Source organism: Rana temporaria, chromosome 2 (genome assembly GCF_905171775.1).
Source record: "Rana temporaria chromosome 2, aRanTem1.1, whole genome shotgun sequence".
Classification (NCBI taxonomy): Eukaryota; Metazoa; Chordata; class Amphibia; order Anura; family Ranidae; genus Rana; species Rana temporaria.
In genome coordinates this window covers 249,905,754-249,926,228 of record NC_053490.1, presented here as the reverse complement: position 1 = coordinate 249,926,228, position 20,475 = coordinate 249,905,754, and the positions used below count along the sequence as shown (strand labels likewise).

The following is a 20,475-nucleotide window of genomic DNA, read 5'->3' as shown; positions in this document are numbered from 1 at the left end:
GCTCTCCTAAAATACCCGCTAGGTGCCATACAACTGTAAAATGTTATTGGAGAGACTCTCTAAAAAAATTCATTCCTTTAGATATTATTCTGATGACAAACATATCTGCTAAGGAACTGGTCATTTTTTTTTTCAAGGGACAAACTCGAGATATAGTTGCATTTTATTTCAAACGCCAAGCCGCTGAAGCCTGTTGGAGCAATGGAATTTGTTCATAATATTTTTAGATGTTTGATATATGACTTAACCACTTGCTTACTGGGCACTTTCACCCCCTTCCTGCCCAGGCCAATTTTCAGCTTTATTTGCTGTCACTTTTTAAATGACAATTGCATGACAGTTCAACACTGCACCCAAATTGCATTTTTATCATTTCTTTTTACACAAATAGAGCTTTCTTTTGGTGGTATTTAATCACTGCTGTTTATTTTGCTATTTTTTTTTAAAAAGACTGCAAATTTTGAAAAAATAACAGTTTCATAGTTATAAAATTTTGCAAAACTGTAATTTTTCTCCTTCATTGATGTGCACTGATGAGGCTGCACTGATGGGCACTGAGAGGTGGCGCTCATGGGCAGCACTAAGGGAACTGATAGGCGACACTGATAGGCAGCACTGGTAGGTGGCAGTGATAGGCAGCACTGATATGCACTGGTAGGTGGCACTGGCAGGTGGAACTAGTTGGCATTGCTTAGCAGCAGTGGTTGCCCATGTGCGGGACCGATATCCCTCTGACAGAAGCTGGCAATCAGCTTTTTCTTATTCTCCACACGTTATCAGCGTGAGGAAAAAAAAAAAAAAAAGCTAATGATCAGTGTAATCAAAAAGAAGCTTATTACGATCTTCTGTTTACATCACGTCATTAGAAATCATTGGCTGACAGCTGATCACATGATAAGGAACCGGACTTGGCCCCTTACTCCGATCTGTGATCAGACGAGTCTCATTGACAGAGGCGGCTCATGCACAGCACCTGTCATGTCCCAGAAGACTTTGGGAGGGGAACTACCACTTCCGATCGCCTAAGGCGATGAAGTGGGAGCGGGTACCTATCAAACTTGGGTACATGCTCCCCTCCTCCCCAAAAGCTTTGACAAACAGGAGCTGGGGAGAAGGCCTAAGGGCTGGTTCACACCATAAAAACGCAGTCCAAGTCCACTTCTGCATGCAGGGTGGATATAAATCAAGAATTTAAAAAAATATATAAATATATATATATATATATATAATTTTTTTTTTTAATCGATTTTTGGGGGATTTTTATCAAATTTATTTTAATAAAATGCTTTTGGAGTAAAAATCTATCTAAAGATAGTTTTCTATTTAAAGCGGGAGTTCACCCATTTGTAAAAAAAAAAAAAATCTCCCCTTAGCTTCCTGCTCGTTCGGTCTAGGGGAATCGGCTATTTGTATTGAAATATGAGCAGTACTTACCCGTTTTCGAGCTGCATCTTCTTCCGTCGCTTCCGGGTATGGGTCTTCGGGAGCGGGCGTTCCTTCTTGATTGACAGCCTTCCGAGAGGCTTCCGACGGTCGCATCCATCGCGTCACTCGTAGCCGAAAGAAGCCGAACGTCGGTGCGGCTCTATACTGCGCCTGCGCACCGACGTTCGGCTTCTTTCGGAAAATCGTGACGCGATGGATGCGACCGTCGGAAGCCTCTCGGAAGCCTGTCAATCAAGAAGGAACGCCCATTCCCGCAGCCCATACCCGGAAGCGACGGAGAGGATGCAGCTCGTAAACGGGTAAGTACTGCACATATTTTAAAATAAATAGCCGATTCCCCTAGTAAAAACGAGCAGGAATCTCAGGCTAAAAAGTGCCCTCTAAGGGTGAACCCCCGCTTTAAGATACATTAATAATTTAGTTTATTCAGCTTAGTTATGTAGCATGAGGCTGTATATTCTACAATATTTATATTTTTGTTTTGGTAAACTCATTCAATGAATCCAAGCTCTGCAAGCTGAGATAACATGCACTGCATTGATGCATTCACACAATTTCACAGTAACATGAGATAAAACAAAGTTCAGGAATATTCTTTTATCCCATTGTATTGCAAATTTATTTACACTGTATGATTAAATTGGTTCTGATATTGCCGTTTTACTAACCTGACAGCTTATTATTCTAAATAGGAAACCTTCATTTTCTTTGCAAATATTAAAGATTCCAACTACAAGTGAGAATAAGTCCTTACATTTAAAGAGCACCTGTCATTTCAGACCCATCATGGCAGCGCTTGTTAGCGGGCATCCACTCACCTGCTGCTGCCACGTCCCTCACCTTGTTGTGTCACTGCCACATCACCAGCCATCACATTAAAGTGAATGGGACTGTCGGTGAGTCAACAGCGGGTCAGAGGAGGAGCCACTGATGGACAGAGATGACAGATGCTCTTTAAAAATTGTGATTTAAATCAAGTCTTTTCACTAGTGATTTAAATCAAATCCACCCTGTCTGCTTGTGCTAGTTTTTAGTATGTTCTGACACGTTTTTGATGCATTCCAGATGCTTTTTTTTTTTCTTTTTTCACTGTACTGGGGTCTGGTGCATTTTTGATGCATGTCACTGTCAGTATATTCTGGTGTGTTTTTGATGTCCTTTACTGTGTTCCAGTACAGAACAGTGCAGGAAAAATGCAGCATGTTCTATTTTTTCCTGGAACTGATTACACTGGTATGAACTTTGCCATTGGAAACGTTATGACCTACTTTCCATGTGTTTTTGATGCAGAAAAAAATAAAAACGCACTGGCCTGCATGTGCTGTGAACTGGCCCTTAAAGCGGAACTTCCCCATTTGGGTGGAGCTGTGCTTTAAAGCGGGAGTTCACCCATAAAACAATTTCTCCCCTTAGATTCCTGCTCGTTCGGTCTAGGGGAATCGGCTAGTTGTATTAAAATATGAGCCGTACTTACCCGTTTTCGAGATGCATCTTCTCCGTCGCTTCCGGGTATGGGTCTTCGGGAGCGGGCGTTCCTTCTTGATTGACAGTCTTCCGAGAGGCTTCCGACGGTCGCATCCATCGCGTCACTAGTAGCCGAAAGAAGCCGAACGTCGGTGCGGCTCTATACTGCGCCTGCGCACCGACGTTCGGCTTCTTTCGGAAAATCGTGACGCGATGGATGCGACCGTCGGAAGCCTCTCGGAAGACTGTGAATCAAAATAGGAACGCCCAGTCCCGCAGCCCATACCCGGAAGCGACGGAGAGGATGCATCTCGTAAACGGTAAGTACGGATCATATTTTAAAACCAATAGCCGATTCCCCTAGACAAAACGAGCAGGAATCTAAGGGGGAAAAAGTGTCATGTACGGGTGAACCTCCACTTTAAATGGGACATCAGAAGTAATCTACAAAGCGATGGATTTACTAATTGGAAAATTAGATTTTTACGGGGTTGATTTACTAAAGGAAAAGGGGGGGGGGGCTGCACACTGATTTTTTTTTTTATATTTTATTTAACCAAAAAGGCAGTAACAATAGCTAGTTAATAATACAGAATATAAGTATAGATGGTTCAGTGTAAACCCAAGACACCTTCATGCATAAGACCTTTAGAACCACTTTGATGAATGTGGTGAAATTTCCCTTTGTAAAGAGTAGCAAATCACGTGCAAGGAGAATGAAAGAGAAGAAATAAGTATATTGCTTGCGCATGATTGGATGATGAAGTCAGTAGCACATCACCCTATTCACTAAGCTCTGGGAAAATGACCTTCTAAAGTAAACAGACTATTTGCTTTTGGAAAAATCATCTCCAATAATAATAATATACATACATTACTGCTACTTTCCATGCTGAGACAATACAATGTATATTTTATAAGAGATGCGTGTTGTTGCTTTTGTCAATGCAGAAATGTGAAAGCAGAAATCAGTGGAATAAAATGATGCCTTCTTATATAATAATACACAACATATGATGTATTTCTGTGAAGTCTTGGCTGCCAAGTCTCTAGCAGTCTTCTCGTAGTGAATGATTGGTTTGTGAAGTCGGGGAATAGTATGTGATTGGTCGGGGTCTCCGCTCGGATGACAGATGATGAGTGTAGGGCTCATGATTGCATCAGCTCTCTCCCTTCAGCACCATTAGATGAGCCTCCAGTAGGCACCCACCCATCATACACACTATTCCCGGCCCATTACACTACATATCTATGTGTGAGCTCTCATACTCTAATATTCCGAGGAATTAGCAATGAATGACTTACAGTGTCAGCCGGCTTGTAGCTCCTCTGTCAGTTCTCCCACACAAGTCCAATGTGCACAGACCTTTGCCTCAATTCCTCTACAACACAACCTCGCTCACCTGATTACTAGTTCTAACGATCCTGCTGAACCAGCTCTACTCGGGTGGGAGGTGATTACTGTACACAGCACATTTCTCCGCCACACCATCCAATTACTCCGGACGACCTTAAATCATGACGTCACTGGAGCTGGGGGACGGGGCTCTGCTCACGTGACCCTGCTGAAGCCATCGGCGGCCATGTTGGAAATGGACGAGGACTTATTCTATTGCTCCTGAGAAATAATACTACTACATGATGGACTGTAGACAGGGAGTGGAGTGAGGACAATGCCCACCACTTGTGCAGCATTTGGGTGTTCTAACAATTCTAAAAGAGACAGTCATGTTACGTTTCATAGGTAGGTAATACATACATGGCTCTGTCATCATCTGTCATTATACTGCTGCCTCACAGCCAATCACATTCCTTACCTGACTTTATTCTATTGCCCCACAGCAAATCAGATTAATCAATGATGAATTTTACTAACTGTGGGGGAACAGTATAAAGACATTGTACTGTTCCTCCACAGTTAATAAAATTCATCATCTGTCTTTATAATGTTTCCCCACAGCCAATCAGATTCATAATCTGCCTTTATAATGTTTCCCCACAGCCAGATTCATCATCTGTCTTTATAATGTTTCCCCACAGCCAATCAGATTCATCATCTGTCTTTATAATGTTTCCCCACCGCCAGATTCATCATCTGTCTTTATAATGTTTCCCCACAGCCAATCAGATTCATAATCTGCCTTTATAATGTTTCCCCACAGCCAGATTCATCATCTGTCTTTATAATGTTTCCCCACAGCCAATCAGATTCATCATCTGTCTTTATAATGTTTCCCCACCGCCAGATTCATCATCTGTCTTTATAATGTTTCCCCACAGCCAATCAGATTCATCATCTGTCTTTATAATGTTTCCCCACAGCCAATCAGATTCATCATCTGTCTTTATAATGTTTCCCCACCGCCAGATTCATCATCTGTCTTTATAATGTTTCCCCACAGCCAATCAGATTCATCATCTGTCTTTATAATGTTTCCCCACAGCCAATCAGATTCATCATCTGTCTTTATAATGTTTCCCCACCGCCAGATTCATCATCTGTCTTTATAATGTTTCCCCACAGCCAATCAGATTCATCATCTGCCTTTATAATGTTTCCCCACAGCCAATCAGATTCATCATCTGTCTTTATAATGTTTCCCCACAGCCAATCAGATTCATCATCTGCCTTTATAATGTTTCCCCACAGCCAATCAGATTCATCATCTGTCTTTATAATGTTTCCCCACCGCCAGTTTCATCATCTGTCTTTATAATGTTTCCCCACCGCCAGATTCATCATCTGTCTTTTTTAGTTTTGCCCCACAGCCAATCAGATTAATCAACTGTCTTTATACTTTTGCTGCACAGCCAATTCAATTCATCATCTGCCTTTAGAATGTCCCCCCACAGCCAATCAGACTTATCATGTCTGTATACTGTTGCCCACAGCCAATCAGATTTATAAAGTGTCTACACTGTCGCTCCCCTGCCAAAGATTCATTATCTGCCTTTATAATGTCCCCCCACATCCAATCAGATTCATCAACTGTCTTTATACTTTTGATGCACAGCCAATTCGATTCATCATCTGCCTTTATAATGTTCCCCTACAGCCAATCAGATTCACCATCTGTCTTTATACTGTTGCCCCATAGCCAGACTCATCCACTGTCTTTACATGGCCAATTAGATTAATAATCTGCTTTTATAATGTCCCCCCACAGCCAATGAGATGCATCATGCTTTTATACCGTTGCTCCATGGAATATTAGGTTTATCATCTGCCTTTATAATGTTCCCCCACAGCCAATCAGATTCATCATCTGCCTTTATAATAATGCCCCAGTCAGATTCAAACTTTTTAACGTGATATTAAACCCTCAGTTTTCTAAGAGCTTTCAGCAGCTGATTTAAAAGTATGGCTAAAGATTTTAAATTATTATTTTTTGGTCAAACTTCTCTTGTGGGTCCCAGGAGTGCACTTACTTTTGTTCTCCTGTGACCCAGAGTCAGCTGATAGCGGGCAGTTTCTATCTATCAGCTGAGGAGGCAGGGCCCCTCCAGGCTCTGGCAGGATCCTAACATAACTGTCGGGATCCACCCAGCTGCCTGATTGATACCCTTTTCCAGTCTGGCACCAGAGCTGGTGACTGACAGAACTGAGCAATCAGCAGTAATGAGTTCTCAGTCTTAGAGCAGATGTGGGACTAATGCTGCAGCATAGAGGCAAGTGTGTTTTTATTTTATTACCCCATACTTATTCTTGAAACAATTACAGAATATGTAACTTATCTTTTAATCCTCGCCTGCGTTCCAGTTTAAGTTGATGCCATGACCTTTGCCCCAGATCTCCTAGTTCAGGGTGGCTCCTCGCTCTTGCAACATCTTATGGAGTCACCCTCGCTGGCAGGGACTACGGTTGTCTCCCTACACTGCATGCATCAAGGAAGATCACAACCCCATAGTCTATGAAAGGATTTCTCACTCTTTATTCCAGGGATTCTCAAACTACGGCCCCCAGCTGTTGTAGAACTACACATCCCATGAGGCATTGTAAAACTCTGACATTCACAGACATGACTAGGCATGATGGGAATTGTAGTTCCTGAACAACAGGAGGGCAGTAGTTTGAAGACCCCTGCTTTATTCAGTCTCAGCACCCTTTAAAATTCTTGAGGCACCCCATTCAAAAATGGAAAAAACTAAACTACTGTAATAGTTCTGTTAAAAAAAAAAAAAATACTGTAATAGTTTTACATAACGTAGCAACATTTACCCACATAGGACACACAACCTTAGAGGTGATTTATTCTTCCAAAGCACTACTACTGACTGTATTCCAGCATTTCTCTTCTCCCTGAATTTCTCTCCCTCAATTAGCTGTGACCCCAGTGCTGATTGAGGGGGACAGGGGAGAGACAGAAGCCCGTCTTCCTCCTTACTAACCGATGACTTCATTGGTTGTTAGGATGCGGGCACCATGAGAACCTGTGGCTTTGTGTAACTAAAAGGCAGGGTCCACCCACTGCATGGTATACCATTTTACCAACTACCCCTGAAAAAACATGAAGGTATCCCAATTGAAAAAGGCTGGTCTAGGATAGTAAGGCACTCCCCTAATCCTCCCTCCTTTGCCCTATCCCTCCTCCAAGCTGAGACTGTACTGCCCACTGTGAAAACAGGAAGTTCAGGGAAGCAGCACTGGCCAAGCAGGGGCCAACAGCATTGAAAATTGTAAAATGCAAGTGCTGAGGTAAAAAGTTTACTGATCAATATTTACTTTTTAATGTGCTAAATATGTTAAGCTAAAAACGTTGAGGGTTTAAATAAGGAATCTATTACCCAGCATCAGGTGCAATGCACATTCTCAGCTACTGCATCTTAGTAAATACTAAACCATGTCCCAAATCATTTACAATACATTAAAGCATACATAAATCATAAAACAGCACTCCATCCTAAGTTCCTAAAATCAGATAACAGAAGAATAAAAAATACATTAGTACAATAAAGAAAAATGCATAGAACTGCTCTCCACCTAAAATCATATATAGCATCTAAATATTAACTGCTGGCAATTAGCAGTCCCTTCTGTCCTACATTAGTGTCACACATTATACGTTATATTATATATTACAGGGTCAACAGATTTTGGGGCGTTTCGGAAAGGTGGTAACACCAAAAAGGCTGTGATACAGAGATATCGGGGATCGGCATGATTTTGGGTGGAGCACAATTTCATGGATTGGAGCACTGCCATATGATTATTTATTTTTTTTGCACGTATTTCTATATATTTCTGTTTATTTTTAGCTGCATTTTTGTTAATGATTTTTATGTATTGTGTAGGACTTGGTACATGGTTTAGTAGTCAATAATATATTTAGCTGTGCATATTTGTCAGTTGATAACACACCACTGGAGAATCAGATTAAAATGTTTCATCTTCAGTCATTTCTCACCCTCTTGTCTTGAATTGTATTATAACTGTACTTTTATATTGTGTAGCACTTTACAAACTGTTGGCACTATATAAATACTGTATAATTATTTCCTTCTGGTAAAAATATGGCCTTGCTATAGGGCTGCAACTGCGCTGCATGGTTTAAATGCTTGTTTTTCTAGGGAGCTGCAAAAAGCCTCCCCTCCCACTGCATAACTAGACTGGTCCCTAGGATCTGGTGGTCACAGGTCCTCTGATGTCATCAAGTCTAATGCAGGTACAGACCACCGCTGAAATGTAGGGGAGAAGAGTAGAGAGGCAGCTGCCAGGTAGTGGGGACTAGGTAAGTAAAACTGCTTTTTATGGGCCGCTTAATAAGCGTTTATTGATCGGTGTGTGCAAAAATTATAGCGTTTACAAAATAGGTAATAGTTTTATGGCATTTTTATTAATTTTTTTTTTTACTAGTAATGATGGCGATTAGCGATTTTTATCATGACTGCGACATTATGGCGCACACAATTTTGGGACCATTGTAATTTTTACAGCAGTGCTATAAAAATGCACGGATTACTGTGAAAATGACACTGGCAGTGAAGGGGTTAACCTGTAGGGGGCTCTGCAGGGGTTAAGTGTTCCCTAGGAAGGGATTCTTACTGTGTGGGGGCGTGGCTTGTGACATCACTGATCGTGATTCCCTATGACAGGGATCAGACGATCAGTGACACTCTCACTAGGAAGCACGGGGAGAGGTTTGTTTACACTTACCTCTCCCCTTGGTGACCCGATCGAGTCCGCGGAGCTCAGGACCGGGTCGCGAGCACGCCGCCCGTGACCCACGGCTGGGATCCTAAAGGGGATGTACCTGTACGCCCTTGTGCCCAGCCGTGCCATTCTGCCGACATACATCGGCATGTGGCGGTCCTTAAACCACGGGTCCTCTAACTTTTTAAAAAGGGGGCCAGTTCACTGTCCCTCAGATTGTTGGGGGGGGGGGCAGATAAATGCCCAGCAACGCAGCCTCACCAGTGCCCAACAATGCAGCCTCACCAGTGCCCAGCAGCACAGCTAGCCTCTCCAGTGCCCAGCAATGCAGCCTGACCAGTGCCCAGTAATGCAGCTTTCTAGTGCCCATCTATGCAGCCTGACCTGTGCCCAGTAATGCAGCCAGTCTCTCCAGTGCCCAGTAATGCAGCCAGCCTCTCCAGTGCCCAGTAATGCAAGCAGCCTCTCCAGTGAATAGTAATACAGCCTGACCTGTGCCCAGTAATGCAGCCTGTCCAGTGCACAGGGATTAGAGAGAGAAGCATCGCTGGACTTACCGATATCAACAGGCAGCCACGAGGAGAATCCTTGTGACGCTTTCCCATGCTGAACAGGCTCTCTGTGTCTCCGCCCCCACCCTGGACAGTGCCCAAGATTGGTCCAGTTTCCCTCTATGAAGCGGGGTCTGCGGAGAATGGATCTCTCTGGGCAGACCGCACGTTGTGGGGGCTCCAGTGCCTGAAAGGCCAGGCAAAATATCTGGCCCGCGGTCCATAGTTTAAAGACCCCTGCTTTAAACTGACCATAGGTGTAACTCCATTGTATAGGAGTTATATTGTTTTTTTTTTAACAGAGATGTTTTATTGAGAGAACAAAGCAGGTTACATTGTCACAGAGAAATATAGGTACAGTCAAATACAAGAGAAAAGTTACAGGACCGCCTCAGGAACTTAGAGCATGATAAAATACTAAGTGTAGTACCATATGAGGGGGAGATACATCATATCCCAAACCCAACCAACCCCCCCCGAATCCCAAGGGACAAAACAAGAATTCATACCAGGATTCATACCCAGCCCCCGCCCCCCCCAGGGCCGCCTGAGGGAACAGAAGTGGGAATAGGATAAAACAGGCTCCCCCCGGAGGGGGGGGGGAAGGGGCGGGGGGGGGGGGGGGGGCAGAGCAGAGCGAGTGATAATCACACGTCACCGATCACGTGAAACATCAATTAGTGTTCAGGTACAGCATAGTATACGGACCACAACCCAACCTCAACCCCTGGCATCAATCCACGCAGACCACACCTTGTCAAACTTTGCTGGGCACTGTCTACTTAGGAGTTATATTGTTAGCGGCCAAGAGGAGCGCCACTGGACCTGAAAGAGGGAGCAGGTGAAATGGTGGCAGCATTAGATGAAGCAACGACTGGAACTTGAACCTATTACCACAAGCAGGGCACTTCAAGAGGTAAGTGCGCCCTAATGTGCAAGTATTCTGTACATTGTTACACATTACGGCAAGAACCCACTTAATCCATGCTAAATTTAGTTGCGCTTTACAGGATGCATGTAACAAATTGGATTTATCAAGGGCTAAGATAATTTTTTGAAATAATTATTAACAGCATTTCATCATACCACCCCTATGTCACCCAGAGACGCAGTTTTAGCCCTAATTCACACTGGTGCAGTTTAACATGTCAAAGCAGCGGCATTTGCTGCAATAGCACAGTCCTAATCAAAAAGTAGTTTCTGTACCATTTGCGATTTTGGAGCGTGATTTACATTGACATTTGTGCAGAAACCTGTCTCTGTAATCACGGCCAAAATGGGGACTGACAAGCAAGAATAAAATTGTGCGAGTTCAGCTCAACTCGCACAGCTTCATTCCCGCAGCCCAGTGTGAACCTGGGCTTAAAGAAAGAACCACAGCACTGGACGGGGGACAGCAGCATCTCCTTAAAGTATTTCTAAAGCCTAAACATTTTTTACCCAATGCTTTTCTTGCATAAAAGGTAAAATAAATAATTACGCAAAAAGTATTGCCCCCTCATCCCACTTACACGAGTCCTTACTCGATGCATGGCTGTGATGGTCTGCAGCAACTCTCTCCTCCTGCTTGCCAATCAGGTTTTACTGAGGCAGCATGAGCCATTAGCTCTCCCTGCTGTCGATCAAACCAGTGAGCAGGGCAAGATGAAATGTCTGTGTCCAAAGAGACAGTACAGCTCGAGATCAAGCCCACAGGTGTGCCTTGCTAGGAAGCTCACTCCTATGGTGCCAAGAAGAGGAGCAGGGGCCTGAGAGGATAGGCGCCGCTCTGTGCAAAACCCACGGCAGGGTAGGCAAGTAGAAAGTTTTTGTTTTGAATGTGTTGGTAGTCTTTTTTATTGCTTTGATAATGGGAAATATCCATCATGTACCCGAGTAATAAAACCTAATTTATTTCTAATATTAAAAGTAAAAGAGCTTAAACTTGAACAATACTGTTTTTAATAAACCAACACATCAATATCTGGTTCGATGGATGGAGCTGCAATTCTCAATGAATCCTGAAGGGGGATCATCAGATAATTTGGATTAAAATTTGCCTTGCATGTGCTTCAACCTTGAAAATAGTTGCTGCCAAGAGACACGATTGTGAAGATTGACATTTTTCTTTGGGAAGATCCAGTAAAACGACATTGTCAAATTTTAGGCTGCATGTGTTTGCTAAGTGTAAACACATTTGAAAAAAATAAATAAAAAATACCGGTTGTATTTATGCAAGTACACGGAGGCAGCCATGTTAGTTTATTCTGCTCTGCTCCTTCTCACAAGGAGACCATGGAATGGATTTACTACTAATAGAGGGGTGTCCAACCCAAAATGATAATAAAAAAAAAAACATCCCCTTTTAAATTGTACGATTTTGTATTCATAGCCATCTTGGGCCGCAGGTTTAGACGGGTGATCTGTCTATCAAAGTGCCCGGACAAAGGGAGGTGCTGTATATGGCAGCAGGGAACACATAACAGCTTTCATTTTAATAGCCATGTACCCCTGCGCTCTAATCAACCAGGCGGCAGCCGCTCTCCTCTCTTCCCCTGCACTGAGAGGGATGCAGGCTGCATTGGTGGAAACGGATGAAGTTATTAATATTTATTTTTATAACTTAATTCTGCATAAAACATTTAAGAGTAATTTCATGAGATAATTTATGAGGGCGTGTTCAGGGGCGGAGCAACAGGTGGCAAGTAACCTTTGAGGCCTGGCTAGTAGCTCAGGACTTGAAATTTTAAGCCCTGCTCTAAGGTCCTTAACTCACATTCATGCATATACTAAGACCAATTTTGACAGGATTCAATTAACCTACCAACATGTCTTTGGCGTGGGGGGGGACCCACACAGGCAGAACATACAAACTCCAGGCAGGTAAGTGTCCTGGTTGGATTTCTACATGCACCTTATATGTAAAAAAAAAAAAACAACATGATACAATCCATTTCATCAACACCGTTGATACTTTGGTAATGACCTTGTCAAAACATTATCTTTACTGTACCATTTATTTCTGTCAGATTTCCATCAAACCCAGAGAGACGAAAATTTTGGCTGAGCCTCCTTAATCGAGAACACTTCAGCCCAAGTCTGCACACCTTTTTATGTTCCAAACATTTTGACGAAGCATGTTTTGACAGAACAGGCCAAACCGTGCGTTTGAGAGTCAATGCTGCACCCACAATATTTATCTATCCCAACCATATGCTAGAAAAAGTAAGTATCGTGTACAAGAAATTGTATACAAATTGCAAACTGAATACTGGTATTAAAGGCTTTTGCACTACAACTTGCAGGAGACTAAAAAAAAAAAGTTCTTAAAGCTAGCACATATTATGGTTAGAACATGTACCGCAGGCAAAATGAGCAATTTGAACTGTAATACCCAGGAAAAAGGATTCCTCAAGTCACTTAAATATCCAAGTGCCAATTCATCCATGTAGAACACAAATTCTGATTACCCTTGATTCGCCTTTGCAGTGTTATATTGGCCATATCAAGTTTGTTTTTTAAATGAAAAACTGTGTGTAAATATTAGCTTGAGCTATTGAGATTCATCAACAAGTTTTGATGGTGGCAATTAAAAACATGGAACGCAGCATTGAGGTCCAGCTGCTGGCTGTGAAATTATAAAATATGGTTAACAATATTTCATATTTATCTGATTGAGAAGTGGCTGCGGCAGCACCCTCTGCTGGCTGAGCTATGGCCAGCTGTCTTCTGCACCTTCAAACTCACAGCAAAGCTGCTCCAGAAGAACAATCCACATATTGCAATACCAAGGTGAAGATGCCAGCACAGCTCATCTGCAGATATACAGGAAAGAAGAAAGTCTAGAATTTGCTGCATTTCAACCTTTATTGAAGCTTCTTGTAAAAAAAAAAAAAAAAAACACATCAGTGTAGGGTACAGTGAAAGTTTAACGCATTTCACACTACAGTTCATGCCTACTTGTAAGCGCCATCTGTAGCACGAAACGCATTACCTTTCACTGTCTGTTTTTACAGGCTGATGGTCGTTCTAACCCCCCCCCACCACCATTTTTGCATGTATGAATCTCATTTTCTATTGCTCCCTTTGGTAACTTATCCATGGTGCCCAGAAAGCAGGTGCATTCAAGTATATGCAATTTCTCATTCTGTTTGCACAATCCAACTTTCAATGGGAGGGGGGGGGGGCCTTCCTAATAAAGGAATGTGTAGCAGTTTTGTACATATTTGCACTATGGTCAGGAGGGGGTACTTACTTTCATGAAATACTTTGGATTCAGGCCTTCCTTAAATCTCTGTACCAATCTTGTTATTAGTTTTACTATTAACAGATCTCTACTTCAAGTAATATACAGTGCAGGGAAATGTGTGTGTGGTATAGCTGTTGGAACACAACAGGTGTACCCAAAAAAAAGCCAGGATGGCACTAATAAAATAACATTTGTGAAACAAGATGCAGACTTAATACAAATTACATATCTTTTAGCAATAGATTAGGGTGACAGGTGTGAAAACTAATAAAAATGTATTTTGCCGCTGCCAAATTGTAGATCTTCACAAAGATCTTTCACACTGGGGTGCTTTGCAGGCACTGAAAGAGCCGCTGCTGTCTCTCCAGTATGAAAGCACTGAGGGCTTTCACACTGGATCAGTGCGCTAGCAGGACAGTATTAAAAAAAAAAAAAAAAAATAAGTGCTGCTAGCAGTATACTGCTCCTGCCTATTGAAATGAATTGGCACTACGGCTATACCGCTGGCAAAGCGCCGCTGCAGAGGCGCTTTGCGTTGGTTTTAACCCTCTCAGCCGCTAGCGTGGGGGTAAAAGCGTCCTGCCTGCAGCCGAATAGTGCCACGAAATTGATGGTAAAGCAACGATAGAATTAGCAGCGCTTTACTGCCAATGCATTAACCGCCCCAGTGTGAAAGGGGCCTACATCAAAGCTCACAGGGCCTGACCAGTGCTTACTTCCCTTTATTCCCTGTGTTATAGTCAGAACAAAGTTAAAGGAGCTACCAATATTAAACTTATAGAAATGTACCGTATTTTTTGCACCATAAGACGCACCTAGGATTTGAAGGAGGAAAACAAGAAAAAAAAAAAAAATCAGAACCAAATGGTGTACCAACATATTTACCAGTGCCCATGAAATGCAGCCTGAACATTGTCATTAACAAATAACATTTAATTTAATTAAAAACACAGTCCACTTTGCTGCAAATATAGTCACTGGCTGCCTGCAGGAAAATAAATGATCTATCATTGATCAGTGTACTCTGTACAGCTCTGCACAGCACAGGGAAATGCATTGTTTCAAATGATTTCAAGGTAAAACTGTGCTACTCCTCAGTGATGAAGAGTGGAGAAAAAGGTTGGAAACATGCACAAAGAAGGAAGGAGAGATTGTCCCTGAATATGTGCTCCTGGAAATGAAAGCCAAAATTCATTATCCCGGCAGCGGAGGGGCCCAAAGTATATTCGTTCAAGACGCAGGGACATTTCCCCCCACATTTTTGGAGGAAAAAAAGTGTGTCTTATAGTCCGAAAAATACGGTAAGTACCTGGTGGTCTGTCTCAATAGGCTCACCTTAATACTTTGTCACACACCTGAACAATACAGAGATCAGGACAGTCAGAAATATTTGTGATCGGTCATTTTTTTTCTCAAACACTGAAAGAAGTCAACCAGTCGATAAACACATTTTAGGTCAGCAATGTTGGCCTGTTTTTTACTTTTTCGCACCTTAGCTCTGCTCTTATTCAGCCACCACTTTTTTTTTTTATTAAAGTGCAATTTGCCATAAAAAGGGAAATTATTTTTGTTGCACCTAGCAACCCAGTTGCTGGGTGTACTGAATTAATCACTAGCTAGGGTAACCTACTAAACACTGGGATGCAAAGGAGACCCGACACCCAGATCATCAGAACACTTTCTTTCCAAAAGGGCCCTTTCAATTGCTGCCTATGAAAGTCAATATTAATCAATGATTGGAAATTAGACCCAAGTAATCCCTATCATTTTTGTGTCTACAGATAGCGCTTGTAAAGAAAGCAGCCACTACAAAATTAGGCCAGCAGCCTCTACCACTGTACCCTCCAGACAGCCAGAAACAAACAGCAACTCACTATGATCATGCCTATTGCCTTCCAAGTCCTGCTGAAATCAAGAAAAAAATCTGGGAACTTGAAAAGAAACTGGAACTTGCACACAAGAAAATAAAAATATATCAGCAGAGGGAACGCAGAGTTAAGGGAAAATGCTTGCTAGATGATATTAATCCAGATTTAAACAAGGGGTCAAGAGCCACAAATCAGAAGGTGGTATGTGAACAGCAGAAAGAAGAGGCCAGAACAAATCTTAGGACAATGGTATAAAAGGAAAATGCCTATTTATACTAGAACTTTCCAATCCATAGTGAATTCTTCAGGAATACTACAATTTTATATGTAATGCCCACTTTGCATGTAGATCCTACTACAAATTATTCCAAACAACGAGGGCCCTGCATCTCTGTGCCCCTTAACCACTTACCTCCCAAGCCTATTCTGACACTTCATATACATGTAGGTTTTTTTTTTTTTTAAACTAGACAATTACTTAAAACACCCAAATAAATATCTCAAAAGTATTGCCTGGTGTCTGCATAGACTGAGAAGTGATTCATGCAGATTGAGGATGATTAAAGTACAGAAAGTTTTGCTTGGTTAATTTTTCATTTCAGAGGTTAACATTAAAATTCAGTTATGATACAATAAATTATGGAAAGAAATTAAAGTGGCGAGTGCGAATGCATGAATTTTATTTTAGGTAAGGGCAAACATGTCTTCAGTTTCTGCTGTATTTGGTTTCCATTGTACAGTAGCTGGAAAGAACTCCGTTAAAATAAAAACCGGCAAATGAATCAATGTGAAAACAACTCGTACCAATTAACCCCTCTAGTTTAAGCTAAAATGCCCAGAGCAAGTTAAGCAGCAGCCGTATGCGTCAGATAACTTTTTTTTGAACATCAAGCCTGAGAACTAAAGCATATGTGCATCCCTAGTTCTCTGCACCAAGGTTTATATTGCACTGCACACACCTATAGCAAGACGTGACCCATTTATCCCCAAAACTTCCCAGAGGGGGTTATCTGAGGTGGGGAGAAGCTGAGACAGCCACCATGGGACCCCAGAAGACTGTTCGAGGCCACTCTGTGCAAAATGAGCTGCATAGTGGAGGCAAGTACGACATGTTTGTTAATAAAAAAATAAATAATCTGCAAACCTTTAGTGTCCAAGAGCTCCAAAAATTACTTTTGGTAAGGACTGTGGAAAGCCAGTGTAACGTGTTAACACTTCTTTGTGCTGCCCTTTGCAGTACATATTCTGCTGTGACTGTATTGTGTCAGTTAGCAAACCACTTCTGGTCTCAGCATGTGATTAAAGTAGCTGGCACGAAAGACTACAGAGATGAGATGTTTAATTCAATTGAAATGCAAAAGGACCTTGAAGTAGGCTTATTGTACCCAATCTCTTCCATTCAGCCACTCACCAGATATCAGAGCAACTCACCAGATATCAGAGCAGCGAAATGAAGGGAAGTCCTTCCAGCCAGTAAGGCCCCTTTCACAATGAGTAGCATTTCAGCGCTAAAAATAGCACATATATAATGCCTGAAATACTCCTACTCCAGCCTTCTCTATGTGAAAGCCAGAGGGCTTTCACATTGAGGCGATGCGCTGGCAGGACAAAAAAAATAAATAAATAAATCTCCTGTAAGCAGCATCTTTGGAGCGGTGTGTATACCGCTCCTTCCCATTAAAAACAATGGGACACCGTGGTAATACGCCTCTGCAGCGGCGCATTGCCGGCGGTATTAACCCTTTTTCGGCAGCTAGCAGGGGTTAATACCACACCGCTAGCGGCCGAATACCGCTGCAATACCAACGGTATAGCGCCGTTAAACCGCCACCGCACATCCTGTCCCAGTGTGAAAGGGGCCTAAGTGCGAGCACTGGTCGGATGCCAAATTTCCACCATGCCTGTTTGACAGAAGCTAGTCATGAGACCGCCTTCTGTCGGAAAGGGAGCTGTACACGCAGGCCGAAAGTCGGACTGTTCCTGTTGAACCAAAGTCTTTGCCTGTTTTTTCACCTGTGCGTACCCAGCATTTATATGGACAACTGTATACTGGTAACGTCTGGCTGTACCCAGGGTGTACAGCATCTTGTAGGTAAGCCCCTGCGGAAAGTTACTGTACAGCCTAGAAAACGTCAAATCTATAAAGTTGGTTACAGCCAACATATTGTCAAAAAGGAAACCACAAAAAAAAAAGATAACTGCATTTTTTTTTAATTCAGTACAAAGACTGGAAGGGCTAACTTGTATACTTCAGTGCTATAAAAAAAATGAAATAAATAAAAATTTGAAGGTTAGGTCAAATTAACTTCAATAGGTGCTATTGTTTTACAGTTTTAAGTGACATGAGATTTTGAAAACCGGGTTGATTTGCAGAACCAGTGAACTTTTGCAGGATGCCCGAAATAAGCATATTTACTCCATTGTTAAAGTTGGGGGAAAAGATGCTAAATTCAGCCTTTCAGAGATGACATTCCTGCTCTCATAATCTCATCCACCAAAAGGATATTGCTTGCGATTACAGTGCTGAAAAAGAAACAAGAGTTATCCTACATTAGTAAAGAAAGGCTTTTACTGTCATTCTTGAAAATTCTTTACACTCTCTGTACAGCCAGTTACATTACATGAGTCTTAAAGAAAAGGTTTACAATTGTGAGATATCCTTCTAAATGTTGAAGCAATCTATATATATATATATAAAACTCAACGTATGTATGTTCCAGCATCACGTCCAAACGGCTAAAGATATTAACACGAAAACTTGGCACACATGTTACTTATATGTCAGCAACAAACATAGGATAGGTGGTTTAACCCTTACCCACCCCCATTTGCCATGGTCGGGGTTTTCCTTTAAAGTCCCATTCAACTCTATGGGAAATACATGTTACTTCATAACTTCCAAACGGCTGTACATATTTCGATAACACTTGGTCACATGTTACTTATATGTCCACTTAAACTATAGGATAGTCAATTTATCCCTTAACTACCCCCATTTGTGAGGGTCGGGGTTTTTGTTTAAAGTCCCATGCAAATCAATGGGAAATGTATGTTCCCACATAACTTCTGTACGCCTGGAGATATTTCAATAATACCTTGTACACATATTACTTATATGCCAAATAAAAATATATGACAGTTAAATTAACCCTTACCTACACCCTTATATAAAAGATGGGCATATTTATATTACTATGATTTTCCTCCCCAAAAGGTTAAGATAGGAAGACCGGGCAACGCCGGGTATTCAGCTAGTCACGAATATATAAAAAAAAATTATGTAAAAACACACTAATGTCTTTACATGGACTACAAAACACAAACATCAGAATTACCAGGAATGAAGAAGCTGTTTCTTAACACTGTAATTGTCCCAAACTCCTGCCTCTGAAGAAACCATTGGTTCGCCTTAAAGAGAGAGGGGAAAAAAATAAATGTAACTTTTGGGTAGAGGGCAATAGGTTGGAACTTGTAATATTTAATTGAATTCTTTTAAAAACAAAAATGGTTTCTAAACTATAACAGATAGGTAAAAAACTGGGGAAACAAAGATATAATTTTAGAGACAATACTATGATGGTCAGGGGATGCTAGCAAGTTTATCAATTCACCCTTGTGGGTGCACTGTTCTTTACACTGTTAATGGTGCCTACATGCCAATGACGACGATATGAATGAATGTTAACTCACTAAGGAAGTGGTTAAGATTTAAGGGATACTTCTGTAGCACAGGGATACTTGTAAACCAGCAACCGTGGTAGCTGGGAAGAAATAACGCTACAAATCTGAAACAATGATTGCAGTTCTCTTTAACCCCTTCGTTACTAAGCCTTTTTCTCACACTTGGCACTTAAAAATCTCCATCGGCGACATTTAAAAATGTCTACAGGTTACTAGTTGAGTTACAAAGGAGATCTTGAGCTAGAATTATTGCTCCTGCTTTATCAATTGTGGCGATACCTCACATGTGTGACTTGCGTATGTATTCGCTTCTGTGCGTGAGCTCAGAGGGACGAGACGCTTCACATTTTTTTTATTTTAACTTTACACTGTACCTATAAAACAAATACATTTGGATCACTTTATTCCCATCACAAGTAATGTAAACATCCCTTGTAATAGAAAAAAAAATGCATCTTTAATGCGAGATCTGAAATCAAGACCTCAGATCTCACATTTACACTTAAAAGCAATAAGAAAAAAAAAAAAAAATAAGAAGTTGACGTCGCTCCAGTCCCCCATGGCATATAGTCAAGTGAGGGCCACAATGCCCTCACCCCACTTCCTGCCCATCCATCCCAGGGATCTGATGGTTACCACCGATTCCAACAGCTCCGGTAAATGACGGAGACACCCATGAGGTGGCAGGAGGCACCTCTCCTGCAGCCCATAAAAGTGATCTTGTAGCAAATCCGCAACTGACACTACTTTTATTTTTAAAGGATCGCAGGCCATAGATAAAAATAACAGGGTTATGGCAGCTATCTGCTGCCATAACAACGGTAATTTAACATCAAAGTAGCAACATATATCCATGGTGGGTGGTCCAAAAGTGGTTAAAAAAACAAACATTACCTGTGTTCAAGTCTACACCAATGAGTTGGCCTGTTTCAGCATATTCTGTCTGAAGTTTTACCAACGTCTCCTGTGGGTCATATCCTGAATTATGAGCAAGAACCTTTATAGAAGAAGGTCATAAAGAAAGACTGTCATTAGTACCAATAGAGATTAAGCAGCATTACAAATCCGAATTACAGCTTTTATAAA

General features: G+C 41.7%; 3 protein-coding genes across 5 annotated transcripts in view; 1 reads left to right on the top strand and 2 right to left on the bottom strand.

Annotated features, from left to right (window-relative positions):
• Positions 1–4,429, bottom strand: part of PSPH (phosphoserine phosphatase) — a 34,083-nt gene extending 29,654 nt beyond the window's left edge. Inside the window, exon 1 of one of the 3 annotated variants that reach the window (XM_040336757.1) lies at positions 4,314–4,429. In XM_040336757.1, the coding sequence (XP_040192691.1) occupies positions 4,314–4,402 (89 nt within the window). In that variant the 5' untranslated portion in view covers positions 4,403–4,429. Of the gene's footprint in view, positions 1–4,215 lie in introns of all 3 variants that reach the window. The other 2 variants (XM_040336758.1, XM_040336759.1) reach the window with 2 other exon arrangements.
• A 26-nt stretch (positions 4,430–4,455) lies between these two features.
• Positions 4,456–16,494, top strand: LOC120926636 (THAP domain-containing protein 2-like). Its single transcript, XM_040336760.1, has 3 exons — positions 4,456–4,654; positions 12,621–12,816; positions 15,622–16,494. The coding sequence occupies exons 1-3, from the start codon at positions 4,584–4,586 to the stop codon at positions 15,961–15,963; spliced, it is 609 nt and encodes a 202-aa protein (XP_040192694.1). The 5' UTR covers positions 4,456–4,583; the 3' UTR covers positions 15,964–16,494.
• A 1,409-nt stretch (positions 16,495–17,903) lies between these two features.
• The window catches only part of CCT6A (chaperonin containing TCP1 subunit 6A), a 30,389-nt gene continuing 27,817 nt past the window's right edge, over positions 17,904–20,475 (bottom strand). Inside the window, exons 12-14 of the mRNA XM_040336756.1 lie at positions 20,284–20,386; positions 19,044–19,116; positions 17,904–18,231 (exon numbers count right to left, since the gene is read on the bottom strand). Of these exons, the coding sequence (XP_040192690.1) occupies positions 18,159–18,231; positions 19,044–19,116; positions 20,284–20,386 (249 nt within the window). The 3' untranslated portion in view covers positions 17,904–18,158. The remainder of the gene's footprint in view (positions 18,232–19,043; positions 19,117–20,283; positions 20,387–20,475) is intronic.